The sequence below is a fragment of the Geotrypetes seraphini genome, chromosome 10 (genome assembly GCF_902459505.1).
Source record: "Geotrypetes seraphini chromosome 10, aGeoSer1.1, whole genome shotgun sequence".
NCBI lineage: Eukaryota > Metazoa > Chordata > Amphibia > Gymnophiona > Dermophiidae > Geotrypetes > Geotrypetes seraphini.
Genome location: NC_047093.1, coordinates 92,556,916 through 92,576,315, shown reverse-complemented (window position 1 = coordinate 92,576,315; position 19,400 = coordinate 92,556,916). Strand labels below are relative to the sequence as shown.

At 40.5% G+C, this 19,400-nt stretch overlaps 1 protein-coding gene across 5 annotated transcripts in view; it reads left to right on the top strand.

The window, feature by feature from the left end:
• The window catches only part of CACNA1B (calcium voltage-gated channel subunit alpha1 B), a 1,471,643-nt gene that overhangs the window by 891,514 nt on the left and 560,729 nt on the right, over nt 1-19,400 (top strand). For all 5 annotated transcript variants that reach the window (XM_033960470.1, XM_033960471.1, XM_033960469.1 and 2 more), the window contains one exon: nt 2,507-2,579. In XM_033960470.1, the coding sequence (XP_033816361.1) occupies nt 2,507-2,579 (73 nt within the window). The remainder of the gene's footprint in view (nt 1-2,506; nt 2,580-19,400) is intronic.

Sequence of the window (19,400 nt, the reverse complement as noted above, 5' to 3'; positions counted from 1 at the left end):
CACCCGTGTCACGCCGCACGGATCGCAACAGCATCGACTGTATCATCTACGAGGACCGCTTGTTATTAGAATACGTTTGGTGATTTTTTTGTACAGGTTACATAGTCACTTTTAAAGGATATTTTCACAGCAATGACTGTTTTCACCTTTACCCCAGTGACATTGGTAGAAATAAAACATTGCTGTACGCCAAAAGTATTCTGATAACAAGCGGTCATCATAAATGATGTTATAATATACAGTTATGAGGTGCAGTAAACCTACATATGCCAGTTTGTAGTAAAGACACCCTATTACATTTATTCCTTTAGCCCTTAGTTCTGTAGGCTGAAGTCGACCGGTCTTTCCATTCATCCCGGGTCTTTGTTAATCCTTCTACTGGTTTGGTCAGTGGGCCGACTTTATGAATGTAAGCGCCCCTATTCACCTGGTCGAACTCAAATTGTCCCGCTATGATAGAGTTGAGACTAAGTTTTTCAATTCAGAAGTTTTTATTTGGCAGATTTTAATATTTAATCAGCGGTTTAGCAGGTTACTTATAGAACATTCGAATCCCCTTCACACAAATGGGGTGGCGGGAGGAGTTTCTAGTTCAATGAGGAGTATACGCATGGGCGTGCTATAAGGAAATTTTTTTACATAAATGCTTTGTTCCCACGCGCTATACGCTTGGGCGTGTTATACACGTATGCGTGTTATATGCATGAAAATACGGTACACTCCATTTACAAATTGCATACTTCAATAATATTCTATTGGTTCTATTCAAGTCACATGATTTCCTGTTAATCATCCTTAGCAACAAGTAATGACTTACTTCATAAACATGCTATTGATTTCACCTCTGTCAGCAGTAGGAGAAAGTGGACAACATGCTCACTGAGATCATGCTGACCCTCCAGACATGTTCTATTTTCTCTCTAATGTCTTGTTTACAGAAACTTTCTCATTTGCTAGACAATACATTCTTGTAGGCTGCAACCACATGGTTATAGTCACATGATTTCCCTTAACTCTACAAGCGATAAATATGTTAGTGTGACCTTTAGCTTATTTTCAGGGACCTGTTATTTTATGGCTCCAGCATCGTGTTCCAGACATTAAACCAAAATATTTTGTTCTATTAAGTAAAAATATGTACTCTGCATGCTGTGCTGTCTTTGCTGTGTCACAAGTTTCTGAAGGATTTCTATTATTCAGCTACATCTTTTATATAATATTACTATCAATTGCCTAACCGACCTCATCTCCAACTCTCCGCCCTATCACCTGTTCAGGAAGTCACTAAAAACCTACCTCTTCGACAAATTCCGCTAACTCTGCCTGCCCTCCTTCCCTGCACCCTCCCGACCTCGATATGCTTCCTTTCCCCTGACTTTGCCCTCCTTATCAAGCCACTTACTGCCTCTCTTACCCAATCTCTGTTTTGACCTAATGGCCCTTCAGGCCTCCATAGTATATGCCTTTTCTTGGCCATATATTCAACTTCGCTATAAATGTAACCCCGTTATAATATGTATCATCGCTGTAAATGTACAGTCTCTTCTTTAGTTCATGCCTTTCACTGCCATATATGTAACATCGTTGTAAATGTAATAATGCTGTAATATGTAACTTCGCTGTAAATGTACAGTCTCTTCTATTGTTAACCGCATTGAACTTCCATGGTATTTGCGGTATACAAGAATAAAGTTATTATTATTATTATTATCTTTAAGGTCTTACCTAAAATTGTATCTAATACATATTAGTTATGACCCCCCATTATAGTCTGCATAATACAATTATCACCATCAACACTAAGGTTCCATAAATGAGAATAGCATTAAACATATCTTAGAGCTCATTCATAAAAGTAGTGCATGGCTGCTGGGGGCAGGACAACCATTTCATTTGAATAACTAGCATATTAGGTGCTGGGAGCACTTCATCATTTCCTAAGACAAACTCAGAGTTCTGCATATTCTATTTGATAGTAATAGGAGAGGAGTGAAGGTAGTGATGTGAGCATGCCCAGGGACAACTCTATTTTGTTAGAAAAAGAACAGCTGGCACATAGTAAGTTTCAAGTTTCTTTATTTTTGATATACCGTCTATCAAAACAAGTGTCTAAACAGTGTACAATATAATGAAATTTTAAAAAAGAAATAAAAAAGGTACATTAAAAGCAATATCATCAAATATTAAAAATACTAGACAAGTTCACATTGATGTACATGGAACAAAAGAGAAGTGGGGGAGGGGAAGTTTTTAAATACATCAAAGTAAAATTTATTTAAAAAGGGAAGGTAAATGGAGAATAGTGATACATTAGGGTGGGGATCGCTTCAAGAGAAGTATCTTTCACATAGTGGACCTTTTTGCTTTCCTCTTACTTGTGTTCTTTGTCTATTTTCCTTTCTCTCTCAATATCAATAAAAACCAATAACAAATATGCAAGAACAGTCACCCAGAACTGTCAGGTCCGTTTTTATGCATGAACCATATCTTACTTTGTTTCCTCCAGGTTTAATTTTAAAGATGAAACACCAACAAACAACTTTGACACCTTTCCTGATGCCATTCTCACTGTATTTCAGGTAAAGTTCATTGTATTATATACAAGAAACCTGGAAATAGCAATGTGATTGTAATGGTGCCACACCAACTCATTCAGTCTGATTGATGGAAGCAAGAAGGGGCACCATGGTATTGCTTACTGTGGACAAGCTAGTTCACTGCAGCTCATAATCAGTATCTTGTTTTGAATCTGTTTTTTAAATTTCCTCCATCAAATAGACAAATAAATGATAAAGGAATATTATCCAACCCTACCCCGATACATACATTTATTACTAACAGCTTGGGTGTCTCCATCTCTGGCTTCTATAAATGATCAACATTGAATGAACTCAACCCAGGCATTCAGCACAACTGCACTACCCATCCTTGCATTCACCCCTCACCCTTTTTCTCTCTTCACTCCTTGTCCTCACCCCTTTTGCCTACTAAATGAAACATCATTCGTTTGAGATAGAACATCTTTATGTGGATAAGTATGGCCACAACAATAACCAAATAATGGATACAGAATTACAAAACAACTTACAATACCAGATAAGTGAACATTAATATCTTAAAGTTCTCATTTCTTACTAGACCAATCAACCCAGAAAAATTGCCTCCTCTACTTAGTTCCTTTTCTTCAGATTTTTTTTTTAGATATGTCTTTTTAAATATGTTCAGTTGTGGTCTCAAGCATTATTAAGGGAAATGAATAAAATTGCACCTACAATTTTAATTACGAGCAAAAATAAAAATACAAGGGTTAATATCATGATGGTTACCTCTTTTGAAAGGGCATTTTAGTACATCATACTGAACATCTTTGGTGTAAACATCGAACACCAAATGTTACAGCAACAGATACTAGAACAAAAGAAATATATTAAATATGGCTAACAAAAAAGAGCTACTTTAGTAAATTAATTAATGATAGTACAAAATTATAGGTCCATTTCCAGCTTATATTTGCCAACTAAAGAGGTGGAACAGTTGGGGCCGGTATTGGCAGACACCTAAAAAATGGCCACCGATCACGTGTCAATCACACACTGGCGCCGTTTGAAGATCCTAATATTCTACACCCTTGATAAGTGGGATTCCATAGTGGACACAGCACAGAAACAATTTTAAGTCGCTTTCTGAATGAAGCATACAAGTTATTAGATAGTGGATATACAGTAGAATCTCAGTTATCTGGCACCCATGGGGATTGGTGGATACCAGATAACTGTTTTTCTGGTTAATTAAGAGTGTGTTAGAAACCTTGTCTAACAGTCTCAATTTCCCCCCACCCACCCTAAAGCACAAGCGTGGCAGTGGTCCTGAGCCGCAAAGCCCTCCTCCTTCCCTCCCTCCCTCACTGAGATGCATTAGAGGAAAGGCCCTGCCGGGCTGGCAGCATGCAGCCTGTGCCTCCTGCTGACTGCTGTGCTTTGGGTAAGGAAGAGAAAGAGAGAGAGGGAAGGAGCAAGGGGATTCACGTCTGCTTTTTTACTTCGGGGCTGGAGGGAAGAAGGAAGGAGGGCTTTGCAGCTCAGGACCACTACCGTGCTGCTGCTTCAGGGTGGGAGCAAGGGGAGTTCGTAACTGCTTGGGGCTTCAGGGCTTGAGGGAGGATTTGCATCTCAGGATGCTGCCACTGGTGCTTCAGGAGACTTTTTTTTTTACACAGGCAATTTTTTATTTTTTTTTATTTTTTGCAGTTGTATTAGAGTCTTGGTTAACTGAGACACGGTTTACCGAGACTCTGCTGTATTGCACTAGAAGTTTCTCTGGATTTGACATCAGCATTTGATTTTACTGGCCATGACTTGTTGCTACAAAGGTCGAGTTCAATTGGAATTACATTTACTGTCTTGACATGGTTCAATTCATAAAAAAAATAAAAAAGAACGTTTGCAGTGTCAGTAAATGCTATTTCTAAGAACTGTTACATGTGGAGTGCCACATGGTTTTGCCTTTTCATTAGTTATTTGTAATAACTTTATTGTACCTTTACTTACAATTATTCTACTGCAAAAGGTGTGTCATTCTGGATGGATGGGTAATATCCCAGTGCCTGCGAGCTATGCAGAAGGAATCCACTCTGGTTTTTGAATACCTCCTATTTCACCAGAAGGCTCTGCTGCCCCCTTCAGTTTTTCCTTGTGCACGCAAGCTGGAAGGTGTCTTTCTGATCTATTCTGCTTCTTTATTTATTTTTTTCGTATTTTCATGATTTTCTCATTTCTTTTGGTGCTAAGAGCTCCCCTGGTCGATGGTCCAGCTTAAGATTACTAGATTTGTATCTGGAGAAACCTGGACACATGGCCCTGCCTGCTACGCCTCTAGATACACCTCGTTCCATCTCCAGCCACACCATATTCCGCCTCTAGACCCACCCCACAAAGCCTCGTCTTTGTTTTCAGACCTCCAGGTTGCAGTCTGGAGAGTCTCCAAGCATGAGCAGATGCGTGTAACATAATCTGTGCATGCTCAGAGGCTCTCCAGATGCGGCCAGAAGGTCGGGGCTTTATAAAACCCAGACAAACTACCGGGTTTTGGAAAGTCCGTCCAAGGCACCCAGACAGTTCTCTAAAAATGTCTGGGTTTTTCCAAACATCTGGTAACCCTAGTCCAGCTCTGCCTGCATGGAGGAGAAGCAGACTGAGGTCTGCAGCTGACAGGCTGATTCCTTGTTGTACCTGTTGGTCAGCCTGCAGAAGCCTTTTTGGAGCTTGGGGCTGGTCCCCCTTGTAGCATTGCTCGCCTACTGCATTGCAGGGGCTTGAACACAGGCTGTTAAGCATCCATAGGGGACTCAGCGGGGTCTCTCAGGATGCCAGCTGCATTTCGCCTCCCCCATTTTCAGCTCCTGTCCTGCTTCAACCTTCAAAAAGACACAATGACCCCTGGCCCGGGGCAGTTCCCCTCACGATAGGGGGATGGCTCTCAGATTATGTGCAGGTCTGGGCACAGATATTGTCAGGCTGTTGGGTATTAGAAATCATTCAGAGTGGTTACAAGCTCAAATTCATTTGGCCCTTAATGGAGTGGTTTGTGGACTCCCCAGTAGGGCGACTAGAAAAAGCAGGCAGGTTGGAGGCCACAATATGGAGGTTGTTAGATATTCAAGCAATAGAGCCGTCCAAAGATTTGGGCTCAGGCAGATGCTCCATATACTTCATTGTGCCAAAAAAAGGCTCAAGCAATTGGAGATCCATTCTGGATCTTACACCAATGCTGCGATCAAAGTACCGCACTTTCTCATGGAAACAGTTCAATCTGTCTTAGCAGCAGTTGCGCCAGGGGAGTTCTTAGCCTCTCTGGATCTGACAGAGGCCTACAATATTTGCATATTCCTATATTTCTGGACCACAGAAAATTACTTTTCCCAAGCTGGCAGACTTCCTTAATTGAGCACAGGGTGTACATCTGTGGGTGATTTCAAAAGAGCTGTTCTGAAACAAACCTAGTTCTGTGGAAAAGTGAAACCCTGGAAACTGCTCCTGGTAGAAAGAGCAGTAAGAGTATTGTGGCTTCAGGGAGAGAGCGTCAAAAGTGTCAGGGTTCTGATAAGCCAAGGCTTGATCAAGCTGCTGAATGACTTGATGAGAGGGCTAAATATGTAAGCAAATGCATGGGTTAAAAGACAGGGAATAGTAAGCCAAAGAACCTTCCCTAATCAAGGTCAGTGATTGCAGCCGGGTGTAGCTGCTAAAAAAGTTGTTTTAAGAGGAAAAACTAAAAAGCGTCTGTGGGAAAGTGAAATTTTGTTGCTAAAATCAGAGTCAAGGAAAGCTGGTATAATCTAATCTAATCTAATCTAATCATTGGTTATATACCAGGTCATTTCCCAGTGGAGCTCAACTCGGTTCACATATAATTAAGACTAGAGTACATAGCAGAAAACATAGGAGAAGGAAGAACTAATTAAAAACTAAAGTACATAAGAAAAATAACTATAATATTATCATTTCATTGAGGCTGTAGTTAAACCATTTAAAATTGCGAGAGCAACAAAGTTTTCAGGAATTTACGAAATAATTGCAGCTGGCCTAATGGAGTCAGGAAGTTCTTTCCAGATCTCTACAATCTTGAAAACAAAAGATCGACTGAGCTTCCCAGCAAATTTAATTCCCTTAAAGGAAGGGAAGGCTAACATATCTTTGTATATTTCTCAAATGGCAAAGTCTAAGGGTATTTCAACATAAGAGGACAAAAGGATCAAATATTCCATAGAGAAGCTTGAAGATTATGCATGATCCTAAAGTGAACTGGGAGCCAGTGAAGCTTTATCAACAAAGGGGAAACATGGTCATACTTTTGTTTCCCAAAAATGAACTTAGCTGCAGTATTCTGTATTAACTGAAGTCATTTTAGACTGCTCTACTTAATGCCCGGATAAACTGAGTTACAATAATCTAGCTCAGAAAGCACAGTGGATAGACTACAGAATGGAGTAGGAGCTGAGTGTCCTGAGCAAGGCTAGCTCTTGAATGCATAGCAGGCTAGAGGGAGTAATAGACTCCAAGCAGTGGGAAAGAAAGGTTTTTGCCACTGCAACATTGTAAGCTGCAGCTGGAGCAGTTGGAAGTCCTGGAGTGATATAGCTGTATAAAAGTCAGCATTCCAGGATATACTGGCGTAGACCAGTTTGGGTGTAAAGTGGAGAAGTGGGACTCAAGGATGGAAATTTGGGTCCAGGAGTTGGAAGATATTTTGTTAACACTGCAGCATGATTCTGCAGACAGGGCTGAGCACTACCCCTGGGAATTGGAGGTACCTGAAGAGAAGAAAGCCAGGAACCCCATAAAAGTACAGATAAGTTGGGGAAGGCAGTTGGCAAAGGAACTAAGGGGGCAGCTAAGAGAAGAATATGTCCAGAATCAGAGAGTATCCAAAGCAGGAATTCTTTTTTTTTTTTTAATTCTTTATTGATTTTCCAAATATTGACAGTGCAATACACAAATATATAAACATATAATAAATCAAGAAAAGCACTTTCAACTTACAGATATACATAAATAACCATTTTATCCCTTCCACCCACCCAATGACTAATCAATAAAACACTAATACATAGATTCTTTCAGTAATGTAATCCCACCCCCTCCCACCCTGGATGTATATACTCAAAAGGTTAAAATTAAGATAGAAATAGCCCCTCACCCTCACCCTTCCCTGGATGTGTGTGAAAATAGACAAAAATTCAAGACAAAAGACAACTATAATGAAGTAATAAAAGACGTCAACGGACCCCAAACCAATTTAAATAAATTACTATGCACCAACATATCAGCATTCATTTTTTCATACCTATAGCTTGAGCATAAATTCGCCCACCAAAAAGGAAAATTGATTTTTGTATAGATACATTGGTTTTTGTATAGATACTAAAGTAATTTTTCCAATTACGAGTTACCTTCTGCATGGCTATCCTGGTCATAATTAGAAAAAGCCGGCATTTATAGCGGTCCATGGGGGAGGGGGCTTAATATGCAATAATGTTCCACATATGATTACTACTGAATACAAAAACAATGAAACAAGCCCTTAAGTATCTCACGATCTAATTCAAAAAATAGACTTGTACAAATAGAATATAAGACAATTCATTTACCAGTACTCTCAGACACCTGTTGTGGCTGATCATCAAGGATCTCAAAAGCCAATATTACAGGTGAAGGTATCAATCATTGAGTACTGATTTGAAAAGTGCTCTAAGTGTTTGAAATAAATCAAATAAATCAAAATAACTTATCTTAATAGTGTTGCAGTGCTTTTTAAAACCCTACGGGGACCCGTTTCACCAGTCAGCTTCTTCAGGGGTCAAATATTTGAGATATAAGCTCGGGTTATCGCCATTTTTGTCTCGTTAACCCGAGCTTATATCTCAAATATTTGACCCCTGAAGAAGCCGACTGGTGAAACGGGTCCCCGTAGGGTTTTAAAAAGCACTGCAACACTATTAAGATAAGTTATTTTGATTTATTTGATTTATTTCAAACACTTAGAGCACTTTTCAAATCAGTACTCAATGATTGATACCTTCACCTGTAATATTGGCTTTTGAGATCCTTGATGATCAGCCACAACAGGTGTCTGAGAGTACTGGTAAATGAATTGCCACATATGATTACCTCATATGTCAATGGAATTGATGATTCCAGTATGGTATTAATCCATCCCCATATTGACTTCCAAAAGTTGAGTATCAAAGGACAATAGAACAACAGATGATCCAATGTCCCAATGTCTAGATGACAGTGCCAGCATCTATTAGATTTAGAACTGTCTAACTTTTGTAACCTAACCGGGGTCCAAAAAGATCTATGTAACAAGAAAAAACATGTTTGTCTTATAGATGCTGACACTATACATCTCATCCTCCAAGTCCAAATTCATGGCCATTGAGATGCAGAAATATACTGTTTTATCTTAATGCTCCAAATGTCTCTAAGACTAGATTTTGGTTTTTTATTCAAGAATTCAGATATTAATTTATACCCCTGGGTGGCCTGATGTCCTAGGAATCTGTCTGGAAGCAAGCTATAATGAGTTTTTAAATTTCGCCAATCAGGAAACCCCTTCTGAATGGCTTGCTTCAACTGCAACCACTTATAATTTTGAGATTTTGAAATACCGAATGATTGTTGCAGGCATGAAAAATCAAGCAGTTTCCCATTAGATATAACATCATCTAGTGTACGTATGCCTGCTTGCATCTAATGCTTCCAGGTAATCTTAGGGCTCTATTTACTAAGCTGCGATAGCGTTTTTAGCGCACGCAGGATTTTAGCGTGCGCTAAACCCACACTACATGGCTAGAACAAACGCAGCTTAATGCTGGCGTTAAGGTCTAGCGCGCAAGGCAATTCAGCGCGGGCTAAAACTGCTATCGCAACTTAGTAAAAGGAGCCCTTAGACTTGCCAATTTGAATCTTGGAGTTTAGCCATAAGGATTGATAAGTGGATTTCTCCATTGGAATATATGTTAATTTATTAATAAATTTCAAGGTTTTCCAGGTGTCAAATAAAATACTATCGTCCTTAACATATCTGGGTAACTTGAAACAATTGTAATGGGGACATAAATTGCCATTCTAAATACAACCAATCAGGGATATGTTCCATGAGCTCAGGAAGGATTCAATACATACCCTGCTGCAATATATAGGACTGATGGTACCTATAAAAATTTGGGAAATTTACCCCACCCACCGCCATTGGTTTTTGTAAAGATACTAAAGCAATTCTCGCAGTTTTACCCAGCCAAATAAATTTAGTAAGAATACTATTTAGTTTCTTATAAAATGACCCCTGAAACCCTGAAAATAAACTGGCAACATACCCATTTGATAGCAAACCAAAGGCAAAATTATCATCTTAACCTTTTGAATTCTCCCCCACCAAGACAGATCCAACTCTAAGGGACTTCAATGCTGCTTGTAATTCTTTCAGTGATATAGGCGCCTCAAGATTTCCTTTTATATGCTCAGGAATTTTTGGTCCCCTGATCAATTTTAAAAGCTCTAAACCTTTAAGTTTTTTATTTGAATAAGGCTCAGAAGAATATAAAGCTTTATAAAAGTTCAAAAATTGTTTTAAAATATTTCCAATTTGAAAATGAGTTTCACCCTTCTCATCTTTAATCGCCACAATCTTTACTTTTTGTTTTTTAGCTTTGAGGTAACTAGCTAATAATCTTCCCGCTTTATTTAAATTTCCATAATACAGAGCCTGTTGAGAAAACAAATCTTTCCTGGCCAATTGTGAGGAGATCTCATTGTATTTATATTGAGCTTTTAAGAGGGCCTGTAAAGTACTTTATTCCCATTTCACAGCCAATTTTGACTCCATATCCTTAATATTTTGTTCCAAATTAAAAAATTCTATTTTAAATTGTTTCCTAATATGTGCCGAATATGATATGATTTGCCCCCTCATGGTAGCTTTGAAAGCATCCCACAATGTTTCTAAGGAGATATCCTCTGAGGCATTGATTTGGAAATATTCATTCACGTTTTTTTATTTTTACTGGGGCAGGCACGCACAGCATCTGTGCCCATTAAAAAATAATTTGAGGACTGAGCAGTCACTTTTTTCAGATCGCTAAAAGTCATCACTTTTTTTGTGCATCGAGATGCAATGTTAATGCATCAATCGCTTGGCTAGTTTGCATGGCATTTTAATATTAAAGAGCTTATTTGTATGGCTGAGTCAAAGAATGAGCGATCAGGCAAAAAAATATGAAGGGAGCCGTTTTGTACATTGGATCAGCAAATTCGATTGTCACTAAAGCAGTAAAAACTGGTTTAGATCTTTGACTTTGGTGCATCTAGCTCTTAGTCATGTGACCAGCTCAGAGAGCAGAACCTCTTCATAGAATTGCTGCAGGTGGACAAGGGAAGCTCATGGGGAGCATTCAAACTCTCACTGAGGAGAAATTACAAGAGTAAGAGAGAGATGATGGAGTTGGTTCAGGAACTACAGTGGAACACTACTCCAAAAAATAGGAATGGATAGAAACCTTAAATGTTTATAACACAAACAAATACAACAAGGTTTCCACATACAACTATGTAAATAATTGTTATTAAGAGGAAAAGACCTCAGACACCTGCACCACTGAAGAAGATAAACTCAAAGGTGATAAAAAGCAAGGACAGGATTTCTCTCATTGGTCAAAAACCTCTTTGAACTGATTGAAAAAACTTTTAAATTCAGTAAACAATATTTATTTATTTTCACTTTTCAAAAAAACGATCATGCGCCATTTTTTGACATGATCAGCAGTTAACCTGAACGCATTCAAAAAGTTCCCTGACGAAGCCAAATTGCAGCGAAACGGGTCCCGTCGGGCTTTTATCAGCATTAAAAGATAAGTGCATGAATGTCATAACTGATCGTTTTTTGAAATATGAAAAGAAATAAGAAATATTGTTTAATGAATTTAAAAGATTTTTCGATCAGTTCAAAGTGGTTTTTGACCAATGATAGAAATCCTGTCCCTGATTTTTACCACCTTTGAGTTTATCTTCTTCAGTGGTGCAGGTGTCTGAGGTCTTTTCCTCTTAATAACAATTATTTACATAGTTGTATGTGGAAACCTTGTTGTATTTGTTTGTGTCAGGAACTACAGTGCCAGAAAGAAGAAATGACCAAGTCTCTGAACGAATAACTCTGCTAAAAGCTTCCAATGAAACCCTTCAGGAGGAGAAGGTAGAAGTGAGTCACACACCTTTGAGGATGAGCTGCAGGAATTCCTAAAGCAGAGCATCCCTGCTGGGCAGGTTAAACAAATGAGAAGCAATTTGATTCGGAAAGTAAAGGAGAAAGCCAAGTCTGGTGGTAGCCGAAGAGCAGCTCGCACAGCAGCAAACCAAGACTAGGGAGCTCCAATCACAGATCTGCCTGCTGACAGACCACAACTTTGTCTATCAGACCCAAGTGGAAGTTGCTCACACAAAAAGGGTGCAACTGCAACAAGAGTTGGCCAGAGCCGTGCCAGTGGAGAAGTATCTCTAGCTGCAGGAACAGCTGTCTAACCTCCTGCAAGAAAGTCAGGAGAAACAAGCAATGATCAGAGGTCTAGAGAGCAGGAATGCTGAAGTTCAACAGCAAGTCAAGAGATGCACCTACAGAAGGAGGAGGTGGCAAAGAGAGATGTGAAAATATAGTGAGAGTGTACTTGGCTAAGGGAAGAGAATAATGTGGTAGCCCAGAAACTTGCGGAGATACAGTATCTGATCAATACTGAGTGTACTGAAGTGTAGGAGCACCAGAAGAAAGTGGCAGAGCTGACTGCTGAGATCCAAATGTTATGGGAACACCTGACATATAAGCATTCCCAACTGACTGAAGTGGTCCTGTCTCAAGAGGAGAATTAATGGTGACCACCGGATGTGAAGTCTTTGGAGGCAGTACATCTTGGGGATGTTCAAGGCCAGCTGTTTTCTCTTAGACTGCCTATCTCTATGATGTGGACTTGGTTACTTCGCCCTGTTTCTATGTGGATGCTGAAGGAATGGTGTGACACAGATGGTTGTGTGATGGTAGCCCTGGGCAGCCTCAGGGATTCCCTGTGAGTGTGGAGTTCCTGGGTACCCTTGCAGATAGTTACCCTCAGCCCTTTGGAGGATTCCCCTGGCAGAAGCAGACACTCAACCAATGAGGGCTGTACTGAGGGGGAGTATATGTTAGGGAGTGAGGGGCACTCCCTCACTGATACCACAGTTATACCAAGGGACTGGTAGACGATAAAACAAATGTATGCCTAACGGATATTGAGAGAGTTCATCTCTATCTGTCACCAGCATATGTTCAAAATAAGGGTCATTAGATTTTCCACACAACTGGACATTGAAAAATGAACTAAAAATTATTGCCAACCCTCCACCCCTCTTGCTAGTTCTGAATGAGAAAAGGCTATTAAAACCCTATGACCATAGTTCGTTCTGAGTAAATGAATCATTTTGAAGTATCCATGTTTCCGTAATAAAAACGAAACCAGGGTCATTATCAGCTAGTAGATCCTTAATGGTCTGCTGCTTATTGTATACAGATTTTGCATTACAGTAGAATGATGGAACTAGGGTGAGAGATTCAGCATACAAGTCCAATGCTTTATTGCATGATGGAATAGATTTTAAGAACATTCAAGTTTTTTTTATGAAAAGGTTTCCTATTGCCGACTACAATGGGGATTTTTTTTTTTTACCTAAACAGATGTTATTACTTGGACAAAGATCTGAGATGTCTAAAGATGGTAAGGTAGCTGTACATACTAAGTTAGAGTGTGATATAAATAGCAAACAGTATAACCACAGGAGAATATCCATTTTTTCATATGCCTGGGTATAAACCTAAACTATTGGACAGACAAAATCTATGGATCATGTGCAACATTTTTCACCATTGCCCACCAGCCTCATGCCCAACATTTTTCCTTCTATCACCCCTCTCCAGCATAATGCCTCACTTCTCTCTCCATCACTAGTCCAACATTCTTCCCCCTTGTATCCCCTTCAATCTGTCCCTCTTTTCCCTCTCCACCACCATATCCAACATTTCTCCCTCTCATCCTTCTCTTCCCAATGTATCTCTACCTCACTCCTCTCTCTCTCTCTTTCTCTCTCTATGCCCAACAATTTTCTTCTTTCTTCCTTTCCCCATGTGCACCATATCTTTCCCTCTCACACTCATGCCCAACAATTCTCCCTTTCTATTCCCTCCCTCCTATGTCCCAAGTTAGTGCCCTCGTCCTCCCTCCCTTGTGTCCCAAGTTCGTGCCTCCTCCCTGCCTTCCAGCCTTTGTCCCAAATTTGTGCCCTTCCATGTCTCAATGTGCTCCTTCCTGCCTCCTTTCTCCCTTTGTCCAACGTCATATCCCCTCTCTCCCTTACTTTTAACCCTTCAGCAACTTCCACTTGGATCTGATAGACAAAGTTCTGGGCTGCTCCTTTCTGCCTTCAGCTGCACTTGTTCTTTGCAGGGATACGGGCAGCATCTCTTGCACACTGCAAGTAGCTGACCCACAAGCCTTCCCTCTGACATCAGCTCTGACATCAGAGGGAAGGCTTCCGGGTCAGCCAAGTGCAGTATGCAAGAGCGATTGCCCACGTCCCTTGCAAAGAACAAGTGTGGCTGAAGGCAGGAAAGAGCAGCCCACCTGGAAGAAGGACTGTTGATGTAACTGGGATCTCCGGCTGACCCGGAAGGCTTCCCTCCAACGTCAGCTCTGACATTGGAGGGAAGCCTTCTGGGTCAGGTTTGGCGGAGGGGACCTGTTTACAAATGGGATCCCCAGCAGCGGCGGCAAACAACAGTGGCTCCACATTTGGGAGGAAGGGGGTGGGAAACCCGCGCAATACCATGTATCCCCCACAAGTGGCTCGTGTACCCTGTGTTGAGAGACATTGGTTTACATTACAGCTTGAGGGGCGGAGAAGGGTGAAGATCCAATTGGGAGCCCTGCCAGCTCAGCGTTGCACTCTAGGGGGAGGAGTTAAGAGCAGGACAATGATGACAACAACGGCTGCTGGAACTTGGAGGGTCCATGATGCCACTGTTAATGGCAGTAAGGAATGAGGGGGGTGCTTCCAACTGCGGGGACAAAGCTTTTCACCATTCTCATGGGTGGTGAAAAGTTTTTATCCTATGTCTGTGGCGAGTCAGGCTTTGGCATTTCCGTAGCTGCGGGCAAACCGCGGCCCACCATGGCTCACTGTGGTTTTTGTTCACCGTGTCATTCTAAACTAAACCTTGGGTTTATATACCGCACCATCTCCACGAATGCGGAGCTCGGCACGGTTTACAGGAAGAAAGATGAGAGAGGAACTACAGTGGAGAGATTAAAGAGTTAGGTGTAAAGGGGGAAGGTGAGAGGCCTAAGAGGGGGGAAGTGTTACAGTTTTGAGAATAGCCAGGTTTTTAGGTGTTTGCGGAAGAGTTGGAGGGAGCTTGAGGTTCGGAGAGGGGAGGTGAGGTTATTCCAGATCTCAGTGATTCTAAAGGGGAGGGATGACCCAAGTTTGCCTACATGGGAAATGCCTTTTATGGAAGGGAAGGATAGTTTAAAAATTTGGGAGGATCTGGAGGAAGTAGTTACAATCTCTAGTTACAATTATATAATCCTCCCTTGGTTCCTACTCTTTATTTTCCTAGTGCACTGGTTTCTTCAAGGTTATGCCTGCCTTTCTTCTATTCAGGTGCTGGCAGGAGCTTTTCAGTTAAAACTCTTTCCCAATTACCTTCACTAGACACTGTTAGAGACAAGATGTGAGGCTCAATGCACCATCAGTAAGACTCGGTTTGCCATTTCTTATGATGACATGCCTGACTTTCCTGGACATTCATTTTCAGTTCCTTGGAGCTATACAAGTCACATCAAATGGTCAAGTGCCACTCATCCTATATAATGAAAATCATCTTTTCTGTGCTATTCAACAAGCAAAGCCATACTGTGTGCTCACAGCTTCTGAGTCCTTTTTGTAAAATAAGAGTAAAATCAAGTGATCTGACAGCCTGGTGTTTAGTCTGTCTACACGGTTACTCATGCGTGACTCAAGAAATCACACATCACATTAGTATTGCCTGTATCTAGAGATACTAGGAACATCTGCTTTGAGCTTTGAGAGAGGCAGTTCCAACATTTCAAATGAAGCCTACATCTGAATCATTAGTTAATTTAGTAATTACCACATGTTAATTAACTGTACTGACTGGGATTAATGTAGACTTCACCGAGTCCCTTTGAACAGAAATCTGAAGCCATTCGTGTTTATATAGCAACTACTGTCTAGCACTGTCTTTAAGGAAAATTATAATTAGGCCTGGATGATAACACAAAGAAACGCCAGCAGAAAGATCAAATCTATTAGAATTAACTGATTTAAGTGCAGAGTGAACTTTAAAAAATATACCATAACAAACCAAACGAGCAGAAGAAAGGTTCCATGGGATATCAACAGATAAACAAAATGAAATGTTAAAAAGTCCAAATAATCTTTAATATAACATAAAGGAGTAGAGGTCTGCATGGGAACGGGGATTGCGGGACTCCCGCGGGGATCCCCCCAGGTCTACAGGACTACCATGGGGATTTCCCCTCCCACCCCCCCAGGCTCAAAAGACTCCCACAGGGATGGAACCGGGGTTCCCAAGGCCTGGAAAGAGAATTAGTAGAAGATAGACAAAAGCAGAAACTGGGGACCAAGATGATGGAAAAACAAAATGTCCCACCAGCTACAGCAAGGGAGATGTTCATTTTGAGAGGGGCTAAGATCAAAATGGGAGGCCCAGCCCCCTCTCATGGGTATGCAACCAATTGTGTTTAGTATAAAATGAAGTACTTGCTGAATTTGTTTTGGGGTTTCCAGTTCAGTTTTGACACATTTTTCTTATGCAACCATTGTCCTGAAAAGTGTCTCTCTCAATTCTGCTTTAAATGATTTTGATGCTGTATTGTTTGATTCTTTACTCATTGCTGCATTAAAACCATTTGTGGAACTTGGAAGGACCTCTCACAAGTTACCTATGCCAGATGGTGGAACTAGATTTGTTTGCTCTACAGATATGAGCTTTAAATTGCCAAAAAAGCAAACTCTTATTTCTTTTAACGAGAAATGGTCGACCCTACAGTCACATGACCTAACGTATATTCTAATTCTTTCTGGTGATGTATGCATCTTATTTCTGTTTTTCTGTTCACTGTTATTTGTTTATATTGCATTTTATTGTTGGTTTAAATAAATTAAGACTTAAAAAATATCAAAACTGTCAGAAGTAATTGCTGCTTTTTATGGGGACAGGTTATTCTCCTGTTTTACTTAAATTTTATGTAAAACCGCTTTGAATTCAGATAAGGCAGAATATCAAATTTCAATAATTAATAAACTTGGAAACTTTTATGGGGGATGGGCGGGGACAGAGGAGATTCTTAGCGGAGTCGGGCGGGGACAGAGGGGTTTCCTCGCGGCGACAGACGGGGATGGAGGGGATTCTGGTAGGGACGAGCAGGATACTGGTGGGTATGGACAGGATTTCTATCCCCACGCAACTCTCTATAAAGGAGTCCAGCTAAAAACAAGTTGTTCTCTGAAAAAACAGGCTCTGTTCCAATCAATCACATCACTTTTTCTTGTTTTGTTTTTTCAGAAAACAACTTGTTTTTAGATGGACTCCTTTATGTTCCTTTATTGGAACTTTTATTTTTTTTTTAAATTTAGTCTTTATTAATTATTAATTTTCACTTTTACATCACCAGACAGAAATTATTGAAATAAAATGTAATAAAGCTGAAAATACATTAACAAATAATTAACACTTTTTGCCCACAACATTTAGTAATTGTGATCTAAAAATAGGTAAAAGTAAATATTAATAAGTAATAAAGGAACACAAAAGCAATGAAAGGTCACTCCGAGATCCTGCCTCTAGCAGTCTACAGCAAATGTATGGAATTTACACTATGACATTAATTTCTTCTCTAGCGCTTAAAAAATCCTCAAGCTGCTTTGGGTCAAAGAATTGAAATTGTTTTCCTTCATAAACAATATAACAATTACAAGGAAATCTTAACACAAAGTTAGCAGATAAAGCCTGAACCCTAGCCCAAAGGGCCAAGAAGGCTTTTCACTTTATCTGTGTATCTCGTGCCAAGTCAGGAAATACTCTTATTTTAGACCCTAGAAACTGAGAATCCAAATGTCTAAAGGAAAGCTTCAAAACGTTACAGTCAAGTTCAAAATGTGAAGGTGACCAGCAATGTAGTAGTCACTTTCCAGAGAGGATTCCAAATGTAGCCACTTCCAGAGAGGATTCCAAAAAGGCAGTAAGTCTCAGGATTATTTAAACTTTTTAATGTTCCACTTTGCTTATTTATGGGTTGTTTTCAAAGCCATTTTCACTGGCAAAATGTTCATTTACTCACTGAAATGGGCTTAAAATTACACCCCATCCCACTATATGTAGAATAGTAAGGTCTTAGGCCAGTGGTTTCCACAGTGTGAATATGACAAAGCTCTGAAGGCTACTAAAAGATTTCAAACTTACATATACTATTATTACCCCAGGACAAGCAAGCAGCATATTCTCACATGTGGGTGACGTCATCTATGGAGCCCGGTATGGACAGTGTAAAAGTGTACTGTCACTTTAAGGTTTAGAAGCTTTAGGACTGCCCATACTGTGCATGCACGAGTGCCTTCTTGCCCAACGATGGCTCACAAAGTCATCATAAGAACATAAGAACTGCCATCTCCGGATCAGACCTTAGGTCCATCAAGTCCGGCAATCCGCCCACGCGGAGGCCCAGCCATGTGTAACCTGGCGAATCCTTAGTCACCCGTATCCTTCTATGCATCTTGCGAGGAGATGTGCATCTAACTTGCCCTTAAATCCTAGAACGGTGGGTTCCGCAGCAACCTCCACCGGGAGAGCGTTCCAGAGTGAAGAAAATGATTAAACTTTGTCAAGTCAAGTTTGCCTTTCCGCTTCATATTTTTCATTAATTTCATTATTTCGTTTTTGCAGACTTCATTCCTGCCGACGACTTTTCGGTCTTCTTATTACTCAACTTATGTTGTTGGTCTCTTCTAATGAATCTCTTCCCGATCTTCCAGGGCTAACCCCCCACCCCCCCAACAAAAACGATCAAGAAGAACTTGGACTTTTTCTGTGATACCGTTTCCCTAGTTGTACTGGTGCATCGACATCCACTTCTTACGTTGACATCATCAAGCGTCATGGGCATATCTCACATCGAGTCTCTTGATGCATGCCTCTCCTCGACACCATCGATGCAGACTGTCATTTCTGAAGAGTGCCTCTTCATGAGGTTACCAGCGCTTCGACACCCTGCTGCACCTATGGTACCAGCTGAGCAGTATATGGTACCAATGCGCTCCTTGTCACAGATTGATATTCTAAGTAGTACTGATTCCCTTCGGTACCGGAGAGCATCGACAGTTCATCTATATCATCACCAGCGTAACTGGCATTTTCAGTATCGACTCACTCAATGCAAGCCTATCATCGATGCCATCAATCATCAATGCAGGCTGTCAGTTCTGAAGCACTCTGCCTATTGGGGTTTTCAACACTTCGACACCTGTGGCACCAACTTCGTAGTCCTTAGTACCAATGCAATTTCTTACCATATGCAGAGAATCTGTATGGTGAACATCTGCCATCGGCTTACAATATTTTGACCTCGATGCCCCTATTTTACCTTTGGTACTGACACAGCTTTAGCATCAGACTGTGCTTGGTACTGATCCATCCTGCTCTGTGTTATTTACCTGTATCAAGACCTAGTACTGATGCTATGTTTTCCTCAGTGCCATTGTTACTCCTGTATCTTATTCTCATTT